Raw genomic sequence first — 24,986 nt, forward strand, 5'->3', positions numbered from 1 at the left:
AAAGGTTAAATAAAGGTTCAAGAGAATTAACAAACCACAGATTCATGATTAATGCATTTTACAAAATGTCCCAACTTCTAGAAATGGGGTTGTACATTAATAAATGAATGACATAAGTGACATGACAGACCTGGCTCAGTGCTGCTGGCTCTACAGGACGACACAATTGGATTTCTTTTTTGCTTTCTTCTTTTCCACCGGTGTTTTCCTGTTAATTTGTCTGACCAAGTCATAGAAGATCTGCAATGCGCAAAAAATACATTCATGATGTACTCAATATGAACATGAAACTACTGGAATATGTTCTGAATGGGGGACATATCAAGCAAGTATATGAAACATGCTCACATCAAGGACGTTGATCTTTGATTTGGCAGAGGACTCTAGAAAGGCACAGTTGTTCCACTGCCGGGCCAGATTTTGCCCCTGTTCTTTCCCCACCACCCTCTCGTCCTCCAGATCACACTTATTACCCACCAGGATCATCGGCACCTATAGTCAGAGAGGAGGAGTGAATAAATAAATCAGATACACAATGGCAATTATGTGGATCTATCATTCAGCCATAGACACTAAACAGTCATGCAACATTTATGAAAACATTGTAGTTTTGTGACATTTTTAGTCTGCTTATTAGACCGGCGAAGATGAAGAATGCCAAAAGTTACATCACTATTGTAATGAACCCACCAGTGAACTACTTGTGCAATATCTGTAACACATGGTATATTCTCAATTTTATAGTTGAAGCTGTCTGTCACAACAGTAAAGTCAGACATGGTTTACATGTGCTAACATACATATGCAATGTATCATTTCAGACTGGAATATTTCCAAATAAAATGAAAATTGCAAAAATAATATCATTATATAAAAATGGAAACAAGCACATTTTCACAAACTATAGACCTGTCTCTCTGCTACCTCAGTTTTCAAAAATCTTAGAGAAACTATTTAATGACAGATTAGAAAAATTTATAGACAAACATGACAATGAAAGTCAGTATGGTTTTAGAGCAAAGAGGTCGGCATCAATGGCCTTAAATGAAGCTGTGGAAGAAATTACAAACACCCTAGATAAAAAAAAAAAGTACAGTTGGAATATTTATTGATTTAAAGAAAGCCTTTGATACACTTATTCAATTTTACGAAGGACCTTCGCCTGGACCCGATGTCAACGCAGTGCTGAAGTGCCAACTAGTCTCTCCCTATGGAGGATCCCTTTGCCACTCTACAGATAAAGCGTCATCGGGAAAACTCAATTTGCGTATCTACCCCGCATTGATAAAATAAAATTCTGTATCAAAACTATAAGGAAACACCAGTACTTTGTTTAGGCTTGGTTTGTAGGGAATTACAAACCTGCACACAAATATTCAAACGCACTTAAAGGGATACTTCACCTCTGGGAAGATGAATGTGTATTTAAAATAGGTCATTTAAGTAGAAGAAATGTGAAGAAATTTTTTTATTTGGAGCTTTCTAGACTGAGAAAACCCAGAAAATGTATTTTTGGCTTATGTGGATGAAAGACAACAACTCCCAGAATGCACTTGCTTCGCTGCCTTAGGAGGCCACGCCTACCGGTAAGGGAGCGAAGTTGAAAACAAACAACAAGGCTAGCCTACGTGATGAGTTTGCCAGGGATTTAGAGATCGCCCAAAATGTCCGGGATTCGGCTTTTGCGTTCTACAGTCGCCATTCATTCATTATGTTTACTGTGGCGAGCAGGACGAGGCTGACGGCCGCGGGAGAACGGCGCGAGGCCGGTGGCGTCATTACTGAGACGCGCCGGGTCTCGCATCTCTCACGGAGGAGCGGGAATTGATCACTTGTTTGATCACTTGTTTAGCGTTCAAGTAAACACTACATTCAGATTCACCAATCGGAATGAATTCAGTTAGATTGAAACAAAAGGTGTGCATGTAAACAATGAATGGCGACCGCAGAACGCAAAAGCTGAATCCCGTACATTTTGAACGATCTCGACGGCCGGACAAGTCCGGGAAAAGGAGGATGGTAACCCCTACTTACTCAGCTTTCTCCTACTATTCAGCTTTCTCCACAGAACAAGAGCCTGCTAGCTTAGCTTCCAAAGAAAGACGGCTGACACTGTGTACATTCTGTGAGTGAGATCCAACCCTCTATGGGCGGGGCTGAAAACATGTGAAACAGCTCCTTCTACTGGCTGTAGTCTTTAGCCTCTGGCCAGAAAATCCTCCGATGACGCAAAATGACGATTTTTGCGCCATCGGAGGATTTTTTCCAGACAAAAAATACATAAATCTCTTGTCTCAGGGGGATATGAGGGTGGAAAGCAGGGTAATTCGAAAATACTACAGGTTTTCTACTAATACAAAGCTTAATACTAAATCCTGAAGTATCCCTTTAACTATAGAACCAATTCTTAATGTGCATGTGAACGCCATCAGCGTTTCTCACAGGTTCGCGTTTAAAGTTTGTGTAGAGAGAATGGTGTCGTCTTAGCGGCCCCTAATTTAATAACAAATGATCGTTGCGACGGAAGCGAGTCAATCAAAACTAACTTTAGCTAGAAAATAACTTTATTAAAGAACCACTATAAAGCCAAAACAATCTAACCTTAAATTATACGTTTATCTCTGTAAAGCTGCTTTGAAACAATCTACATTGTTAAAAGCGCTATATAAATGAAGATGACTTGACTTGACTTTTACTCAAACTGGAAAAATATGGTATTAGGGGAGTGGCTTTGAACTGGATCAAAAGTTACTTAACTGAGAGACAACAGTTTGTGAAGTTGGGCTGGGCGTTTACATCACAATGTCTTGGCATTGCTTGTGGGGTCCCTCAAGGATCAGTATTAGGTCCTAAATTATTTAATTTATATATAAGTGACATTTTTGTGTATCTAAATTATTGAAATTGATATTATTTGCTGATGATACCAATATTCTATTCTTGTTGATAATTATAATACACTTATAAAGATAGTAAATAAAGAATTAGTAAAACTAAAAATATGGATGGATATTAATAAATTATCTTTGAATATAAATAAAACGAAGGTAATGATGTTTGTTAATTACAAAGAAAACGCAGAAATATTAAGTATTGATGGTGTTTGTTACGACCCTAAGGGATATGTGTTTGGTTTGGGGTGTTTTTTGTTCTTTTTCCTCTCTTTCCCCCCCAGAAAATAATAAAATAACGGAAGTAGTGATGATTATAAACGGTTCTTATTATTTATCTTGATATTGTAAATGGTGACAATTACAATAGAGCAGGATATGTATACATAGCTAAGTAAATAATGAATTATTATTATATATTATTGATATTACAGTTGTTATTGTAAAACTGTGATTAAACAATATGATAGGATATGGTTATATTTTATATATGATGTGATTATTATAAATATCGGGACATTTTGAATGTTTGTGATAATGAGGATTATCATATAGCATTATTGTGATTATTGAGACAGCATAATGTAACTGTAAGAAACTATATATATATATATATGGGTCAATGACGTGACGGGTCATTTTTTTGTCCAAAGGCCTTAATAATAATAAAAAAACAAATATATAACATCCAAAATATGTAAGGTAGTACAACTTGATCTCTTTTACTGAATCCAAAAGGTTTTAATAATATTTTACTACCTATAAAGGTATTTTAAAGATTTTGAAGTGTCAAAAGGTCATTCGGTAAAACCGATATAGTAAATATTTAAATGGAATAATATTGTTTTTAATAACTAAAGGAACTACAATAATACAAATATAAAGCAGATAAGGCTCTTTTTTACATTTCCCCTTTTCTCCTTTCCCTGTGCAATGTTTTACTTGAATATGTTGGAGTGTTTAGAGTAGTCCAATAAATGATTACATTTATGAGATCAGTGATAATTTTTTTAAATATTTCTTCTGTGGTACACACTATATATACACTATCTCAACATCAATGTCAAATCAGTTTTTAACTTTCAAATCAGTGGTTAAACCGAATGACTTTTTTGGTGAAATTTTTTCCATCTTGTAAAAAATGACAAAAAACAGTGTTAATTGATTGTACAAACCACAAAATCTTATTGTTAACACCTAGGTAAACAAAAAATGGTTTCAAATATAGTTATATCTCCATTCTATTTTTTTACACTTTTAAAAACCTTATTCGTCAATGACCCATATATATTATACACACACATATATATACACATATACATACACACACATATACACATATATATACACACACACACTTTTTAACGACAAATGCCTGTCTTGTACCATCTCTGAGATGCGCCACATATTACGTCATCACGTTGGAAAGGTCACGAAAAAAATAAAAATAACTAGAAAAATGCATTTCTGGAGGAACTGCAAAGTGTGCTTGCTCGGGTGCGTTTCACTAACGTTAGCAGGTAGTGGATAAGGGTGCGTTGAAGTTTGCTTGATCTGAGAATTTCAACAATAGTACTTTTTTCAAGATTGTGCAAAAAGGTGAAAAGTTATGTGCATTAAAGAGACATGTCTGCAATGTAGACTAGTGCCAATGGCATTGTTTATGTGGCTTGGTTGTTGGTTTTGAAATAATTGGTTATGAATATACAGCAGAGAGTAGGAGTGTTTTGGGTGATGAAATAGTAGCCTATTGAAAAGAAGTTGACAGTCTTCATTTACTGTATCCAATAAGCCAATACAAAACTCACCCAGCTGTTCTGTGGTTGAGTGTTCCCTTTGAATAGGAACAAATTTACTATCTGAAATTAAGGTCTACCGTAATTAGCAATGCTTTGATTGCTGCTGTCAAGATGGTTGTCATCACCTACACAGAAACGCTGATTTTTTATAGCCTACCGTCAGTCCTCATATTGTAATTAAATGAAAAACGCTATCAGTTTCACTATTAGCTTACTCTAGCGACGCAATCGCAACATGGATAACGCTGTTTGGCCTTGCCTAACTTTATATGACATATGCGCCATATGCACCATATGCTAGAGTTACACATCCCGCTGCCATTTCAGGGCTTGAATTTCGGTGCGGGAATGTGGGGATTGCGCATAATTTAAACCATTCCTGCAAGGTTAGCTTTTATAGTGCGAGAAATTCCCACACAAATATATTCGCTTCATCTCAGAACAAATAATAAAAAAATAAATTCACAGATGCGAGAAAAAATGTCAAACTGTCTTTTATTTTCGAATTTAATTCCTCAATCAGCGCTGGACCGGCATTTTCTGTCTTCCGCTGAGCCCTGGCCGTAGACAGATCATATGTTTCATCTAGCATTACATGTGGAACTCTCTCGAAAACTTTTACTATTACAGCTATTATACGTTTTTACTATTACAGCTATCGGGATTAATGAATCGTGAGAAGTTTAAGTATTTAGATCTATTCCCATCACATAAAAGGTTGCAGTGATGAGCACTGAGCAGATGACAGCCTGTTGATCGCGTGAATGAAGATCTTATCATTGCAACGCAGTTTCTGCACTCTCACTAATGATTTCACGAATGCAAACATGAGGTAAGTACAGTTAGAACTTCGTTGTGCAGTGTAACAGCGTCATTGATTTCATAACGAGTTTTGGCAAGTGTCCAGATAAACTTGCGCTGTGTGATTGACAGCTTGTGCGATTGGAAAGGGATTGTTCTTTGATTGCTTTCTGTATATATTTTAATCACAGTTTAAATAAGATTATTTTCATCATACCAAGAGAAACGAAGTTGATATTTTAGTCACTGGCTTGATTTACTGATGCATAAACAATATTGAGCGATTTTGAGAGAAAGATTATATGTCTGAACGAACAATTACACATCAGAAATTCACATAACCCACTGGTTCTTCAGAGGCTCGGATGAAGGAACTCAAAAAATACTTTTGTGTTCATTTGTACATCCAAACACTGAGCAACTGCCATGCTTTGCTCGTTTGCAAGCCATGATGTCTCTCGAGGAAAAACCAATATCGTGCTTGCGCAGCTCATTTTCTCATGGGCGGGCCAAATTCTCTTTGCAGGCAAAGAAGAGAAAGGAGAGGTGACCTTTCCCCTTATGACGACAAAGGCAAGATTCTAGATTTGCCCGTCTGAGCTTTCATTCTCTCAAAAATACCCAGGGCTTGGTTTACACCTATCAAAATGTCTAGCCACTGGGGGACCATAGGCAGGCTAGGGGAACTCATATTAATGTTAAAAAACCTCATAAAGTGAAATTTTCATGTCATGGGACCTTTAAGCATTAAAGGTTCATGGGTGTAGCCTACATGGCTTTACAAACATTTTACACATTAAATAAATATAATTCAGTGTCTATTTCAATATGCAGCAGCTTTTTCCATACAGTCTAATGCTCAAATAAGTAAATGTTCTCTAATCAAACCTGTTACATTTCTTAATTAGGGTAATGAAATTAACATTTGACTTCTACTCAGCCAACAGCAAGGCAGAGGCTCATAAAACACCACCACCACTCAAAGATGAAGAGGAGATGGCCACAATACCAATTATTGGAAGAATATTAAAATATTAAAAAGAATAACTGTTGCTTTTGTATTTGTAGGAAATAAAGATCACCAAATAAATGAATTTGAATAATTTGTGTTTATTTAACAGCTGTGGTTGTGGTTCTGGCATATATCTCGGACTACCCTTCCATCTGGTATCCTTCCGTTCCGTACAAGAATCTGTTTTATTTTCAGAAGGAGCGATGATGGGAATATGCGTGTTATCAATGCATCCAACCACATTGAAAATCCTAAAGGAAATTTTATGGTGCTCACGACACAAAACAAAAATGTAAACAGAGCATGAGGTCAAGGCACACTTTCCTTATCGCTCTTCAAACAGCGGCCTTACTAATGTGCTCCGCATATGCCCGATGTTATATAGAAAACTACCATTTAAAAATGTTACCGCTCAAATAAATATGCATGTGGATATGGCACAAAAAACACTATTGACGTAAACGTATTTAACTGCCATTAGGGTAAGAAAAATAATCTTGTTTCCGTTTGCATTAAGATTACTTTTCTTACCCCAGTGTCAGATCATTTTACTTGTTTTAAAGGACAAGTTCGGTATTTTACACATAAAGCCCTGTTTACAGATCGTTTCTGATGAAATAGAACGGTTAAGATTAAACTTTTGACAGATGCTGCTGTCGCGAGAATTTTAGGTTTATTTCGCTTTCCCCTCCCCCCTCAAGAATGGTAGTCTATGTGCACTGGAACAATCCTTCCTAAAACGCATTAAACTTTCATTTAAAAAGAGATGAAACTCACCGAGTGGTCAGGGGTGTTCACTGAAATGCTCACACAAAAATCGCTGCAAAAGATGCTTTCCAACAGGTTTTATCATAGTTTTTGTCCAACTCCATTGACTTGCATTGAATGTGCTGTGTGAGGTACGGTATTACTCCGCCGCTTCTTCTTCTGCTTCTTCTGTGTATTCAATGAAATGCCAGTGGTTTGCTTGCAATTGGCAAATGTGCATTATCGCCACCAACTGGGCTGGAGTGTCTATTATTCAAGCTCTCAACGGAAGAATCTACGGGTGTGAGACGTTTGGAAAAATAGATCCACAGTTTTACAACGAATGGTAAAACACCTGTTGGAAAGCATCTTTTGCAGCGATTTTTGTATGAGCATATCAGTGAACACCCCTGACCACTCGGTGAGTTTCATCTCTTTTTAAATGAAAGTTTAATGCGTTTTAGGAAGGATTGTTCCAGTGCACATAGACTACCATTCTTGAGGGGGGGTGGGAAGCGAAATAAACCTAAAATTCTCACGACAGCAGCATCTGTCAAAAGTTTAATCTTAACCGTTCTATTTCATCAGAAACGATCTGTAAACAGGGCTTTATGTGTAAAATACCGAACTTGTCCTTTAAGTAAAATGCACTTAATTTGCATTAATTTAATCTTCCCTGCATCCTTTTTGAACGCCTTGTCACATACGTGGCTAAACCTACATCGTTACCAAAGCAACCCACAGTATGTCTGGACACAATACTTATTTGATAATTTGCAGTTAATAGTGCAGACAGTCAGCCTGAAAAGATCTGATTTGAGAAAAAAACATGATTTGTCAGCAGTCTAAACTACGGGAGCCATCCACATTTTTTTTTTTTTTTGCACAAATCATTATAGCAAGAATGTAAACAGGTAGAAAAATCTTTGATTTTATAATTATTATTGGCATAGAAAAAGAAAGAGCGATAATGGCACTTTAAACTGTAATCAGCTACCAGGTGCATTTGGCTTGTGATGAAAGAGGCTTCAGTAAGGCAGTGATTTGTAAAAGGGGTGGTATAATGCCCTTTTCACAAGATGTAAAATAAGTCTTTGATGTCGCTAGAGTATGTTTGTGAAGTTTGTGAAGTATGTTTGTGAAGTTCAAAATACCCCACAGATATTTTTATATAGCGTGTTAAAACGCACCGTTTTGTCCCTTTGAATGCAAATGAGCTGCTGCTCCCAGCACAGAGGGTGGAGCTTCAAGAGCTTGCACTCACATGGACATGCACTGAAAATTTCAAAAAACTTTTAGCCTTTTATGTTCAAACCGGATTCAGACAATGATGGAGACAAGACCCAAGAAGAAGTGACATGTAGAATGCAACAGGACGTTTCTGAATGGTTAGTTGATGAATTTATGTAGCTTATGTGTAGTTATCTTCTAGTCATTGATTAGGATATTCTGTCTTGATAATCTATAAATCGTGTTCAGGGGGCGGGGTTTATGTACATTTTAGGGTTGGTGATGTCACTAATCTGCGAGGAATGTCGTGTAGTTCCTACCAGCCGTTTCTTGTAGTCCTTAAAAAGCGATTTCTGTAAAAGCAAATATCTCCCTTTGCCTTGAACTTTGAGCATTGTAACTTTGCAGATGTTGTTTTTGCTCAAACAGCAACATTACACACTAACTAAAGTTAAAAAAGTGAAATCATAATCAACCACCCCTTTAAACTAAGTCTGTAAAGTGCTTCTCTTCTCTGTCTCTCAAACTTACATCCTCTGTGTCCTTTACTCGTAGGATCTGCTCTCGTAAGTCCTGCAGGTCATTGAATGTGGACTGTGCTGTGATTGAGTACACAAGAGCAAAGCCCTGACCATTCTTCATGTACAGGTCCCTCATGGCTGTGAACTGCTCCTAAAATAATAATAAGAAAAAAAACACCATGAAATTTAACATTGAGATCTACACGTAAATCGATAAAACTTTCGTTCATCTTTGAAACCCAAAGAAAGATATTTTATTGAAACCTGAGGTTTCTGTCCCTTCACTGAAAATAAAAAACTGACAATTCAAAATGGCATAAAGACAGACGTTTTTGAAAAAAATTTGGGTGGACTTTCAGAGGAGTGAATGAGAGAATGATTGTGGTAACCATGGTTTTGTAGCTGAAATATGATATACATATCAAATTATATTATTATAATGTAGACATTTATTAAAGAAGAAAAGAAACATAACTAAAGTAACTTTGTTTTTAAGCTATTAGTCCATGAGCCAGGGCCCCAAATTTGGTCCATCGGTATCAACGGGGGGGCAAATGCTATCATTGTTTTTTGGCAAGGTATACACCCTTAGTATTAGAAAAATCACGATAGCAGTGCAGCGGTGGTAGCGAAATCACTTTGAGCTCATGAAGTTACTAACCCCCTAAAATAAATTCCGTTTTTGAAATCTGGTGTATATCTGGTTTAGGCTCATGCTAGGGATATTGTCAATATTCTATAATATGGTTCTTGGTATCATTGGAAAGGGGGCATTTTAGGCTTTCATTTAAGCCCAGTATTGAATCTGTCTGACAAACACAGAGGTCACATGACTTCTTTAAACCAGAAATAACACACATTTTTCCACAATTTCCGCCTAAACTGTATGCTTTCTTTTATCCCTGTGGCATGAAAGAACACCACGGACACAAAACTCAGCAACTTCAATACTCAAGGCACTCTGATGACTCAGAAAATGTATAATATACCCATACTGTTTATTTGTGAGAGCCTTAAATTAGACTTGTGCAGCCAGCACAAGTTCAAAATAGAATAGAGCCAATAGAATGGACAAATAGAATACCCTATTAGTCCAGGGCCAAATGGCCTATCTATTCATGTACAGTTGTAATAAAAAGTAATTGTTTCAATAGTGTAGTCAATGGTGTTGTCAACATAACATTTGTAAGTGGTTTAACAAAATGTTTCTATCATGTATTTTGATATTCACCCACTTTCAGTTAGAATGTCAGAAAGTAGCTCATGCACGGAATGTTGATGGATTTTGACAGTTTGACAAGGTTTTGTCAGTTTTGTGAAAAGATTGTTGGTTCAGTTGACTGGTTATAACAACACTACCAACTATGCCATCTTCAATCAACTTCCATTGAGTTCCAGGGGTATTAAATGTAAGTACAAAATATTTTTTCTCTTGTGCTTGTGAATTGGTGGGGAATAGTAGCAGTAGCTAATGTAAGCTTGGTGTTTTTAGCAGGCTAGCTATCTAGCAGGCTAGCTAGCTTGCAGGTTAAACAGTGTAACAGTAACTGCTACAGTGCAGTCAGGGCTCTCAAGTGTCACGTGACAGTCACTCATTTCGGTCTTTTGTCACGCCCTCTCGCCACACATTGTATTTCTCACGCGGAAAGACTATTTATAATATATTTAATATGCCGCAGCGCCCAAAATGTCTCTAGTCTCATCATGGAACCGGCAGGAATCAATCGCTGTAAAAATCTATTATTGTCTATCCATTATAAAAGTGCATCTATCCATTATCCATTATAAAAGTGCATTTATCCATTATAAAAGTGCATCTATCCATTATAAAAGAGCATCTGTCCATCATAAAAGTGCATCTATCTATTATAAAAGTGCATCTATCCATCAAAAAAGTGCATCTATCCATTATAAAAGTGCATATATCCATCATAAAAGTGCATCTATCCATCATAAAAGTGCATCTCTCCATCAAAAGTGCATCTATCCATCATAAAATTCCATCTATCCATTATAAAAGTGCATCTATCCATTATAAAAGTGCATCTATCCATTATAAAATAGCATCTGTCCATCATAAAAGTGCATCTATCCATTATAAAAGTGCATCTATCCATCAAAAAAGTACATCTATCCATCATAAAAGGGCATCTATCCATTATAAAAGTGCATCTCTCCATCATAAAAGTGCATCTCCATCACAAAAGTGCATCTCTCCATCATAAAAGTGCATCTATCCATTATAAAAGTGCATCTATCCATTATAAAAGTGCATCTATCCATCATAAGTGCATCTCTTCATCATAAAAGTGCATCTCTCCATTATAAAAGTGCATCTATCCATCATAAAAGAGCATCTGTCATCATAAAAGTGCATCTATCCATCATAAAAGTGCATCTCTTCTTCATAAAAGTGCATATCTCCATCATAAAAGTGCATCTATCCATTATAAAAGAGCATCTGTCCATCATAAAAGTGCATCTATCCATTATAAAAGTGCATCTATCCATCATAAAAGTGCATCTATCCATTATAAAAGTGCATCTATCCATTATAAAAGTGCATATATCCATCATAAAGTGCATCTATCATCATAAAAGTCCATCTATCCATTATAAAAGTGCATCTATCATTATAAAAGAGCATCTGTCCATCATAAAAGTGCCTCTATCCATCATAAAAGTCCATCTATCCATTATAAAAGTCCATCTATCCATTATAAAAGTGCATCTATCCATTATAAAAGTGCATCTATCATTATAAAAGAGCATCTGTCCATCATAAAAGTGCATCTGTCCATCATAAAAGTGCCTCTATCCATCATAAAAGTGCATCTCTTCATCATAAAAGTGCATGTTTCATGTTCATTTTATGAAGTATACTTAAGTAATTTTCAAGTATATTTTTTAAGTATACTTTATGTAGTAAGTATACTAATATCAATGTGTACTTGTAGTAAACTTGTGTACTATTTCAATACTGCTTGGGACTAAATTGGCCCACTTTTAGTATTTTTAGTATTTGTAAGAGTAGTAAACTAAGTACACAACTAGGTTTCTCATTTGTAATGCATCTGTACTACAATTGAACTTATAAGTATACTGTAGTTTACTATTTTAATACAAGGAGTAAATTTTTTAGTTTATGAAAGTACACACTGATGTGTACTCTCAGTAAAACTACTAGTTTCGTGGTTTATACTGCAAGTATACTTGTAAGTTTTCTTTAAGTGAACATAACATTATACTTATAGTTTACTATTTATATATTATTTTTGCACTTGAAAAATACCTTTAACTGTACTTTAATTTTAAAAACATTTTATTAGCTTCATGCATCCTTTTTTAATCAACACTTGAATGTCAGTAAGTTTCATAAAGAAAGGCAACATTTTAAACAAAAAAGTAGAATTAGAGTAAATTGCTATACACTACCAGTGGACTAGCCTCCACAAAAATTCAGATATGCAGAATTAGAAACATATCTGTTTTATATCAATATTCTAATCAATATTTTCAAACAGTGTAAGTTTCATAAGACTGTATATGAAAAACTATGTAAAAAAAGTATATTTAATTGACTAATCAAAAGAGTTAACACAACTACAAGACAAGAATACAAGAATTCAAATACTTTGAATTCTTAATTATTCTTTTAAGTATATCTGAATCAAAAGGTTGAGTTCAAGTACAGGCCAAATATACCTGGGCCCGTATTCATAAAGAATCTTAATGCAAAGAGTAGCTCCTAGTGACAAAATTCTAAGAAAATTCTTAGAAATGTGGGCGTTTACTCTTAAAATGAAAGAAAAAATCCCAGTAAAGAAAAAAGTAATTCAGAAAGCATCTTAACCCTTCAAAGAGGTCTTAAGGTCAAAATTGTAAGGAGTACGGACGAGGACTTTTCAGAGGCTGAAGAGTTTCTTTAGCAGAGGAGAACATGGCAGAAAGACAAAGAGGGAGAAAAAAATGTGTTGCAGACAATGGATGACAGTGAGTTAATAAGGCGCTATAGATTAAATCGTGCAGGGATCATGTTTGTGACTGATCTTATTAGAGACGTGCTAACATCTCCGACACAGCGCAGAAATGCCATAGCGCCAGAAATGAAAGTAATCACTACATTACGATATTAGGCAACTGGGAAAATGCAACAATGCAGCAGTGTGTAATGTACACAGTCACATGTAATTTCAAAGTGAAGGCTTAGAATAGACCCTATACTTAAAATCACTCTTTTTTTCCTTCTTGGACAACCAGCCAATCACAGTCTTCAAAAGATTGTGTCATACACAGCAACGGGGTCAGCCCCGCCTCCTCACTAAGATGAAAGTTTTTGTCTTTTCCTTGCTCAGAGTTGCGCTCAGAGTTGCTCTCAGATTGGCCCCGAATTGCTCTTAAGCTAAGACTTGTTGTGGTTTAATTCTTTTCAGGGGAATGACTTCAGAGATATTTGATGCCAGAAAAAATTAGACTATTAACAAACAAAGCCGAGTGCCCCTCTGCAGAAAGACCCTCCAGAAAGACCCTCCAGCAAACGTATATACCTACATCCTTCTCCCAAATATGGTAATGCATTCTATAGATTATTTTGAGAAATAGTTTTGTACCATGTGACATTACTGAAATAGAATTATCTGCTGCAACAACACCTTCTGCTCTCAGGTTCCAAAGTCAGGCAAAAGTCACCCACAGACAAGGAAATAATAGTGTACAAAAAACAGTTAAATTACTTATTTTCTAAATAATAAAATCTTCAACATTCCCTCCTCTGGGGCTTATTTAAGCCCCACATTCACTATCATTTTCCAGAGTGTAGTTTCAAAATCCAGTCCCCTCAGTTATACTACCTTAGTGACTAAATTAAGTCACTCGTTCTTATTTTCAATGACTAAAATTATGCCACCACACTCCTGGAGGAGCAATCAAGCCAAACATCTTTCTCCATACATTTTTCTTTCTTTCAGTTGTTTTTTCTTTTTCAATGGAGAAAGTAAAAGACTCGAATCCTCCCTAATCAACCATCAAACATTGTTACAAGTGTGTGGATGAAATTGGTTCAGCATTGTCTTATTGTCACAGTTATGTAGAATATGTCAAACACAAAAATCCCTTATACTATATAGTTCTTCTTGCGGTGTAGATATCTTCTTCGACCCAGATACCCAGGATCTGGCTTATTCATTATCTTCTTCATCCTTATTCGAAGTACTTCAATCAACGTCCAATGATTGTAAATCTTAATTTGGTTTATAAGCCCAATCTTAATAATATATGATTTGGTTGCCCTCTAAAATTAGTTTTCATTATCTTCTTAATATGGGAAGTACACAACAGAATAATAACCCCCTTTCAATATTGCAACTCCAAAAAACATTCCTAATTCTTTAAATCAATTTTCCTTAACTTTTTGACTCAATCGTAATTAATCTCTAAACATAAGTCATTCTACTTTTTCATGTAATTGTTTTCATTATAATAAAGGCAAATCATTATAAAAATCTCTGCTAATTATAGTAGAATAATTGATTTAGTTTGCATGTTTATTTCGCATAATCCATATGAATTTTTATTTAATATAGAAGTGGGTAAAAATAACTTTTTCTCTTTTTTATTCGCTTCTTAATTTTATGAAGGAATATCAATTCTTAAATTTGAAGAATCAATCTTTTAGTCAGTCATGTTTTAGTTGATGAACAACCATAACACTGTACTTCAAGAGCAATGTTACATTTACTTCATAAAAGTCATTCAATAAACTCATTAGACAATTAGAAAAAATACTCTTTTTATACTATCTTACATATTCATTGTACGGTCATTTCTTTTTCTGTATATCTAAGTTTTTTCCTTAACCATTTCAAACATAAAGCATTATAACTTAATTATTGTTAAAACTTCCTTTTCTGTAATTTAAGTTTTTGCATACAAAACCATTATCTAAACTTATTTCTGATAGAATTTAAAATCTAAGGAATACTTCTCTGGCAATGTTAATTACTTCTCCTGACCCTCCTCTGCTGATTTCATTGCCTTTACCCATCTCTATCTTGTTCATATAATCCATTACCAAGTGTTTTATTAGTCCTTCTGGTACTGATATATGGCCTATTTGTGTCACTGTTCCTTTCCTACCTTTATTTTTGGCACAAATTTCTCTTGTGTACAGTCAAAAATTGCAAAAAATGCCTTTTATTTAATTTTCCTTATTCTTTTTCCTTATTCTTAATTTAGCCTTTTAATTATTCTCCTTCCTTATTCTTTTAATCCCTCCTTACTCCCCCCTTGCGCACAGGTGAATACCATGCGCATCTGGATTGAGAATATTCAAAAAGTATGTTTTTGTGCAATAACCTGTCATTCTTACCCACCTCTGGTACCATATAAATTGTTCATAGGGCCTGTTTGTTATTGAGTTCGAACAACTTACAATTGAGGTGGTCGTTCCATTAGCACCATAGCATATTGAATCATAATTCATAATTCAAATCATAAATGAAATCAAATATTTGTTAATAGTCAGTGTTAATCTTTTCTTTAATTTTCAACTGTAGTCTTAAATTAATTATGTATACCCGTTTTATTGACAAATTGCGTCCGAGTACCCATTATGATCTGTTTTAAAATGTCATTTAGGTCGATTTGTATTTTCCTTCATGACTTGTCTTAATTCGCACTGTGCTATGACAGTTACTTGAATTAGTCGCTTATCATTAATTATTTTTATTACTTTTCTGATTTTTCATTATCGTTTCTACGTTGTTTTTGATATATTCTTTAATTCAATATTTTTTCCTTCCTGTGGGGTTATTATTAAGTTGCTACAAGTGTATTCAAGGGCTTTAACATTAAATTTAAAGAAGGTTTGGTTGATGTTGACTATTTTTTGAACTTGTACTCATTTCTGTTGATTCTCTCTTCTTTGCACAACTCCTTGTGAGCTTTCCCACATTCTGCAACTTTTCATTTAAAGTTCTTCTTGTCATTTGCTTCTTTTTCCATTCATGTTGATCATTCTGTTAGCCGTCTTAACAGTCATTACATGTTTCACCAGGGTGACTCTTTACGAGCCGTTGCATGGACTTCCCTCGGAGGCGAGGGGGGCTGTTACTAGCACAAGCCCTCTTGATCCCTCACTTCCTGTTGTGGAGAGTAGAGGCTTGTTGGTGTATTTTAAATTGAGAGGCATGGACCCAAATGTCACTTTGCTGATCAATGTTCAAGCCTCTTCTGAGATGACAAAGCAGTCACTGGTTCTTTTTGTTTGAATCGTCCCAGAAACCTGAACTCTGCGAATGCAACCTTCATTATTTCTTTTAGTTCTGTTAGTGACAACAACATATATTAGATCATCTGCTCATCTGCTCCATTGTCCTTCTTGGTGTCACCTGTAAAATGATCATGTGGGCTGAGTGGTGTTCTGGCCTCTTTTGTGTGTTTTCTGCTCATTAGCAGTAGGGCTTTACCCCTATATTACTTTTTACAATTATTCAATTCAGCTCAGTTTTCTCATTGTTTTGAGTCCCACTATCAGCATACTAGTTATTAGACATCTTAGACAACACTCAACCCACTTTACTAAAAGACAGAAGTTACAAGACAATATTTCATACTTTTGACAAAACGTCAGCTCCTTCATGATATGCTGAAAAGAAAATCAGATGTGTTATGCTGCATCATGATATTCTGAAAGGAAAGTCAGATTTGTTAGTCGCTGCGCAAAATGTAGTACTGTTTTATTTTTTTTAATTATTATTTTTCTATTGTCACTACAGTTTCGACCAGGATATTAACCAAATCCATCCATGGTCATTATTGGGCAGAATATGCCCTGTGGGCCCACATATTAAATTTAGATACAGCTGTAGGCAAAATAATTGTTTTGCCTTAGTGTACACCATCTCTCACTCATTCATACTCAGTCACTCATTGGCCGTACACCATCTCTCACTCATTCATACTCAGTCACTCATTGGCCATCACACATTCTTCTTCCCCAGGTTGTGCTCTAAATGCGGAACTTACAAATTTAGCTGTGGAATTCCTAAGGTCTGACAGACACCGTCACAACAGCTATTCAAACACTATTCAGAAGTGTCAGTGATCTTAATGTTTAGTTTACCACCGTTGTTATAAACCAATTTTTCTTTTTACAAACTCTAATAGATTAAATATTTCAGAATAATAGGCCTTAGTATGGTGCAGTTGAGAGTAAGACAGCCAATTGTAATTTCTCAAATGCATTTTGTAATTTGTTTGGTCTACTTATTCATATTCTTTTGTTTTTTTCTCATGAGCTGCTTTAAGAAGAACATTGGAGATCTCTACCTAATCTTGGATCCATGGCCAATAACATTTCCATCTCATTATCCCAGTTTTGACAGCATTTTTAATTTCATAATTTTGGACTTTTGGAGTTATTTCTTTCTCCAATCTATTTCTAGAAAATTATTAAAACAAGATGGAGTGACCAGTATCATTGTTTTGCAAACAAAAATAATCATTCTTTGACATTTTGTGTCTATCTTTTTCTTTGCCAGAGAATAATTCTATCATGCCTTTAGCCCTATAGTCTGATATAATAGCCCTCACTATACCAAATCCAGCCTCAGTTTTAACTATTTTGTAAGTTGAGCACCCACTTCTCTGTATTTTTTTTTATAGAGCTGGACTTGTACCTATTGAAAAAGCAGAGAGGGTTAGTTTAGCAGAGAATATAAAGAATTGCTATGAGACCAGTGAATAATCAGAATGAATAATGTTAATATAATAATTAACCAAATTTGAAGCAGTCTCTAGAGTGATCAAGTAGCCACACCTGTATGTCCTGTAAGGGTTAGTTCTTCTGTTTTTAGCTTGGTTGTCACTCTGCATGTTTTGCCAGCCTAGCTGTCACTCAAAGGCCATTGCAGAGTGGAGAATAGGCTCTGCTGTTTCTCTGTCTCTTCTCAGTTTGGGCTTTTGATCAATCCTGTAACAGTTTTGCATCTCAGGATTTTTCTTTGTTTTCAGGAAAAGTCTCAAGTGAAAGATTCACCTTTTCCAGTCTTTGCATTAACTCAGTCTTTCTGAGTCTTTTTGAACTTCAGGAGGGGAGCTGAGAACCCCTCACCCATTCTCTTCTCTCTGCATTCATGTCTTTGCCCTTTGCCCTCTTGTTGCTTCCACAGGACACTGAAGCCATCTGCAATTTGAACACTCAGAGATCTGCATGAATCAAATTGAACTTTTACATATAAGCTATTAGCTCTTTATCTACATTCCACTTTTTAACCTGCATCTTTTCACTATTTCTTTTATATAAAAATCTCACTGGTTGACCATAGCATTTCCCTCATTCTATTAGTAAGCAGTTCTTCATTGCAGGAACGCAGCAATAATTCTAACTTTGATTATCTGAGAATAATACAGTTGAATAATTTTTCCTATCATAAAATCAGACTTCAATCTTTCTTCTATATTTGCATGCTGTGTTCACAATAATCTAGTATGTTTCTCAACAAACATCAAAGAATTCCTCTTATTTTTTACTCTCATCAACTTCTGTAAAGTATTTTTGACTTTTGAAATTGGTCACTCAATCTTGCTAACCTTCAGCACACTGCACCAGTTATTTTTCTCTTAACACAAACTTATTAATCTGCAATGGAATACTTTTTCCACTGTCTTCAGGGATAACGAGATACAAATTTTAGACGTCTTCAGATATAATATATAATATATTAAGCACGTGCAATCTTATTTATATTTATCTATTAATATATGTCATTAGGCTACATTTATTGATTAAATATCTTATTATTGTAACTTATTTTATACTAGAATATTCTTTATAGTTAATATATCTTGGAACAATTGTTTTCCCCTACAATTTTTTAATACACACCATTTCATACCCCTTCATTCACTGGTCATTCACATATTCTCTGTCCCTTCAAGCAACCAGGGTCAGAGGTCACTTATTTTTAACCACAGGCACAGTCACAGGATCCTACAGGCACACCAACATGATCTCACACACTCTTTTTTCTCTACTCTGTCAGATCTGAACAATACATTAAAATATTACACTTTTAACTATCCTATTCCATAAACCTCTGTGATTCACTTCCTCAACACAACAGAGTGAAATATGATCTTAATTCCCCTGAGCAGACTCTTATTAGATTAATAAAGTACCCGGAAATTGACTTTATCTGCAATCATGCTCATTTGTATCCTTCAAGGCCCTCTTACAAATGTCTGCAGATCAACCATCTATATAAGCTAAACTACACCTGTATCAATCAATGCCCACTTACAGGTATAACACATCAATAACTGATATCCTTATATCAGTACACTTGTCATCCATCAAGGCCCTCTTGACAAGTAACACAAAACTTAACTGATATCCTTATCAGTGAATTCAAACCCTCTGTGTGCATGCTTTTTGCTCATCATCCTTCAAGGCCCTCTTGATGAACAAACACAGAACTTTACGTACGTACGTCAAAACTCTTTGCGCTAAATCAGCATCACCAGTAGTTATAGAATCCACTCAGGATTAAACAAGCACTAGCAAACACTATCGGGAGCTCCCCCGCGTTATTACAAACTACTTGACATACAAAGACAATGCATGCAATTTTTCTGATATCAAACATCTCACTTTTTAAGTTCTTTAAATTTGGAGAAGCTTGTCTTACCACATCCGGGCCACTGGTGACTAACACATACCTTATTCAAAAGCAAAAACTGCTCACCTCAAAGTACAGCGGCCACTGTTGTCTGTGTCAGTCACCAGCGATCCCTTCGTGGCTCCTTCAGCTCCTAAGCCACGCCCCACGTTGGGCGCCATTTGTTGTGGTTTAATTCTTTTCAGGGGAATGACTTCAGAGATATTTGATGCCAGAAAAAATTAGACTTTATTAACAAACAAAGCCGAGTGCCCCTCTGCAGAAAGACCCTCCAGAAAGACCCTCCAGCAAACGTATATACCTACATCCTTCTCCCAAATATGGTAATGCATTCTATAGATTATTTTGAGAAATAGTTTTGTACCATGTGACATTACTGAAATAGAATTATCTGCTGCAACAACACCTTCTGCTCTCAGGTTCCAAAGTCAGGCAAAAGTCACCCACAGACAAGGAAATAATAGTGTACAAAAAACAGTTAAATTACTTATTTTCTAAATAATAAAATCTTCAACAGACTCCTATGTAAAAGTTTTTAAGCTAAATTAAAGGACAAGTTCGGTATTTTACACTTAAAGCCCTGTTTTCGGATCGTTTCTGATGAAATAGAACGGTTAAGATTGAAATTTGGACACATGCTACTGTCCCAAGAACTTTCGGTTTCTGTGGTAGCACCCCCCCACCTCCACAATGGCTGCATAGGTGCACTGGAACAATCATTCCTAAAACACATTAAACTTTCGTTTACAAAGACGTGAAACTCACCGAGTTGTCAGGGGTGTTCACTGATATGCTCACACAAAAATCGCAGCAAAAGATGCTTTCCAACAGGTTTTATCGTAGTTTTTGTCCAACTCCATTGGCTTGTATTGGATGTGCTGTGATATACGGTATTACTCTGCCGGAAGTGGGGTTGTTTGTATTCTTTCTGTAGGAGTATCTATTATTCAAGCTCTCAATGGAAAAATGTACGGGTGTGAGGCGTTTGGAAAAATAGGTCCACAGTTTTACAACAAATGGTAAAACACCTGTTGGAAAGCATCTTTTGCAGCTATTTTTGTGTGAGCATATCAGTGAACACCCCTGACCACTCTGTGAGTTTCACGTCTTTGTAAACGAAAGTTTAATGCGTTTTAGGAAGGATTGTTCCAGTGCACCTATGCAGCCATTGTGGAGGTGTGTGTGTGGGGGGGTGCTACCACAGAAACCGAAAATTCTCGGGCCAGCAGCATGTGTCCAAATTTCAATCTTAACCGTTCTATTTCATCAGAAACGATCTGAAAACAGGGCTTTAAGAGTAAAATACCGAACTTGTTCTTTAAGAGTTTTCTGAGAGGATTCTTAGAATCTTTATGAATACGGGCCCTGGACTTTTCTCTCAGTATAAATCAAGTAGGCCTACACTGAAGTGTAATTTTAAGTATATTTCTGAGAAGTACATAAAATGTAGACTGAAAGTATACTTTCTTATTTTAAGTTTAAAAGAAGTATACTAAGTGTGAAAAACACCAAGCTTACATTAGCTACTGCTACCATTCCCCACCAATTCACAAGCACAAGAGAAAAAGTATTTTGTACTTACATTTAATACCCCTGGAACTCAATGGAAGTTGATTGAAGATGGCATAGTTGGTAGTGTTGTTATAACCAGTCAACTGAACCAACAATCTTTTCACAAAACTGACAAAACCTTGTCAAACTGTCAAAATCCATCAACATTCCGTGCATGAGCTACTTTCTGACATTCTAACTGAAAGTGGGTGAATATCAAAATACATGATAGAAACATTTTGTTAAACCACTTACAAATGTTATGTTGACAACACCATTGACTACACTATTGAAACAATTACTTTTTATTACAACTGTACATGAATAGATAGGCCATTTGGCCCTGGACTAATAGGGTATTCTATTTGTCCATTCTATTGGCTCTATTCTATTTTGAAGACTTGTGCTGGCTGCACAAGTCTAATTTAAGGCTCTCACAAATAAATAGTATGGGTATATATTACATTTTCTGAGTCATCAGAGTGCCTTGAGTAGTGAAGTTGTTGAGTTTTGTGTCCGTGGTGTTCTTTCATGCCACAGGGATAAAAGCAAGCATACAGTTTAGGCGGAAATTGTGGAAAAATGTGTGTTATTTCTGGTTTAAAGAAGTCATGTGACCTCTGTGTTTGTCAGACAGATTCAATACTGGGCTTAAATGAAAGCCTAAAATGCCCCCTTTCCAATGATACCAAGAACCATATTATAGAATATTGACAATATCCCTAGCATGAGCCTAAACCAGATATACACCAGATTTCAAAAACGGAATTTATTTTAGGGGGTTAGTAATTTCATGAGCTCAAAAAAGTGATTTCGCTACCACCGCTGCACTGCTATCGTGATTTTTCTAATACTAGGGGTGTATACCTTGCCAAAAAACAATGATAGCATTTGCCCCCCTGTTGATACCGATCAACCCCCTGGCTCATGGACTATATAGCTGTTTTGTGAATTTATAGTAAATTTTCTTAGGCTATTGTTTTTCATAATATAATAGAAAACAGTTATAGCTGTTTTGTGAATTTATAGTAAATTTTCTTAGGCTATTGTTTTTCATAATACACTGCTCAAAAAAATTAAAGGAACACTTTGAAAACACATCAGATCTCAATGGGGAAAAATATCATGCTGGATATCTATACTAATATGGACTGGGTAATGTGTTATGAATGAAAGGATGCCACATCGTTTGATGGAAATGAAAATGATCAACCTACAGAGGATTGAATTCAAAGACACCCCGGAAATCTAAGTGAAAAAATGATGCAGCAGGCTTGTCAATTTTGCTGAAATTTCATTGCAGCAACTCAAAATGGTACTCAGTAGTTTGTATGGCCCCCACGTGCTTGTATGCATGCCTGACGACGTCGGGGTATGCTCCTAATGAGCCGACGGATGGTGTCCTGGGGTATTTCCTGCCAGATCTGGACCAGCGCATCACTGAGCTCCTGGACAGTCTGAGGTGCAACCAGGTGATGTCAGATGGACCGAAACACAATGTCCCAGAGGTGTTCTATTGGATGTAGGTCAGGTGAGCGTGGTGGCCCTTCAATGGTATCATTCCTTCATCCTCCAGGAACTGCCTGCATGCTCTCGCCACATGAGGCCGGGCATTGTTGTGCACCAGGAGGAACCCAGGACCCACTGCACCAGCATAGGGTCTGACAATGGATCCAAGGATTTCATCCCGATACCTAATGGCAGTCAGGGTGCCATTGTCTAGCCTGCAGAGGTCTGTGCGTCCCTCCATGGATATGCCTCCCCAGACCATCACTGACCCACCACCAAACCGGTCATGCTGAACGATGTTACAGGCAGCATAACATTCTCCACGGCTTCTCCAGACCCTTTCCTGTCTGTCACGTGCTCAGGGTGAACCTGCTCTCATTTGTGAAAACAACAGGGCACCAGTGGCGGACCTGCCAATTCTGGTGTTCAATGGGAAATGCCAATCGAGCTCCCTGGTGCTGGGCAGTGAGCACAGGGCCCACTAGAGGACGTCGGGCCCTCAGACCACCCTCATGAAGTCTGTTTCTGATTGTTTGGTCAGAGACATTCACACCAGTGGCCTGCTGGAGGTAATTTTGTAGGGCTCTGGCAGTGCTCATCATGTTCCTCCTCGCACAAAGGAGCAGATACCGGTCCTGCTGATGGGTTAAGGACCTTCTACGGCCCTGTCCAGCTCTCCTAGAGTAGCTGTCTGTCTTCCTGGAATCTCCTCCATGATCTTGAGACTGTGCTGGGAGACACAGCAAACCTTCTGGCAATGGCACGTATTGATGAGCCATCCTGAAGGAGCTGGACAGCCTGCGCAACCTCTGTAGGGTCCAGGTATCGCCTCATGCTACCAGTAGTGACACTGACCCTAGCCAAATGCAAAACTGGTGAAAAACAGTCCGAAAAGATGAGTAGGGAAAAAATGTCAGTGGCCTCCACCTGTAAAACCATTCCTGTTTTGGGGGTTGTCTCACTGTTGCCCATCTAGTGCACCTGCTGTTAATATCATTAACACTAAAGCAGCTGAAACTGATTACCAACCCCCTCTGTTACTTAACTGACCAGATCAATATCCCAGGAGTTAAACTGACTTGATGCTATTCTCTAATTAAAAAGTGTTCCCTTTATTTTTTTGAGCAGTGTATAATAGAAAACAGTGACAGTATATAGCTTAGTTTTTACCATGGCATTGATGTGCCATGCATGGTTTTACCTGTGGCTATCATGACCTACAAATATATACAATATAATACTACGGAAGATCAATGGTGAATTTTTAATAGTAGAGTAACTCATGTCAGAATTAAAATTTTACCCTATAAAAATGAGGCTACAATTTTTACAGATGTTCCGGTTTTTGTTTATGAACTCAAGCTCAAACTACTGCCACCGTCAACTCGAGCTACTGCCAAATGTGCATTTCCAAGACACAAAAGATGCAATATTATTAATAAATAATAATTAACTAATTTGATTGGGCCTGTCTGGGGTCAGTTTTTCCTATTAAAAATTCCTTGCATGTAAGGTTTTGGTAAGAAGCATACAGACCTCTGATGATAATGCAAACAAAAGAAGGGTATCAGTTCTTTATTTTTCCTCTAACCTAGTTGCAGTATGTTGCCAGCTGAGCTCTCCGAAACACAGAAGGTTGAAAACAGGAAGGCTGACAACACTTACTGTTCCAGCGGTGTCCAGGATCTCCAACATGCACTGCTGGCCATCCACCTCCACTTGCTGCATGAGGAGAAGGGAAGAAAATAAAAATAAAGATAAGCTTCCATTACCCACTAGGTTAAAAAAAGAAGAAGACAGAATCTACTGAGCAGAAATTGCTACCTTTCTGTAGGAGTCTTCTATTGTGGGGTCATATTTCTCAACGAAAATTCCCTGGACAAACTGGACCGTCTGCAAGATGCACAGATATTTCATTAGAGCCAGAGAATGTTTCACACAAGGCTTTAAAATAGTCAGTGGGAGGAAAACAATTTGCATCTCATTAAACAATATGAAGACTGTGAGCAAAATATCTTGACAACGCTACTGGCTAATAATTTATACAATTTAGCTCGACAGAACGGATCGCTTTGTAATGTCTACACCCCGAGCCTGGGATTTCTCCACCTCTTTAGAAACAACTGGTGCAAATCCAGATTTGGAGGCTAATAAACCCACTTAGGCTGGTTCTAAGGAGGTGCTTGAAGGTGCTAAGCATCCCCAAACGAAAGGCAGGAGCACCCTCAGGTGATACTGTAATAATG

At 36.7% G+C, this 24,986-nt stretch overlaps 1 protein-coding gene across 7 annotated transcripts in view; it reads right to left on the reverse strand.

Annotated features, from left to right (window-relative positions):
* rap1ab (RAP1A, member of RAS oncogene family b) overlaps window positions 1-24,986 on the reverse strand; it is a 119,417-nt gene that overhangs the window by 23,057 nt on the left and 71,374 nt on the right. For all 7 annotated transcript variants that reach the window (XR_013819696.1, XR_013819697.1, XR_013819698.1 and 4 more), the window contains exons 3-7: window positions 24,565-24,633; window positions 24,406-24,462; window positions 9,012-9,152; window positions 349-492; window positions 131-240 (exon numbers count right to left, since the gene is read on the reverse strand). Coding sequence is in view for 3 of the 7 variants with exons in the window: in XM_079857535.1 (XP_079713661.1) it covers window positions 151-240; window positions 349-492; window positions 9,012-9,152; window positions 24,406-24,462; window positions 24,565-24,633 (501 nt within the window). In the remaining 4 variants the exon portion in view is untranslated. The remainder of the gene's footprint in view (window positions 1-130; window positions 241-348; window positions 493-9,011; window positions 9,153-24,405; window positions 24,463-24,564; window positions 24,634-24,986) is intronic.

Source organism: Squalius cephalus, assembly GCF_949319135.1.
Source record: "Squalius cephalus genome assembly, chromosome: 22".
NCBI classification, from domain to species: Eukaryota; Metazoa; Chordata; class Actinopteri; order Cypriniformes; family Leuciscidae; genus Squalius; species Squalius cephalus.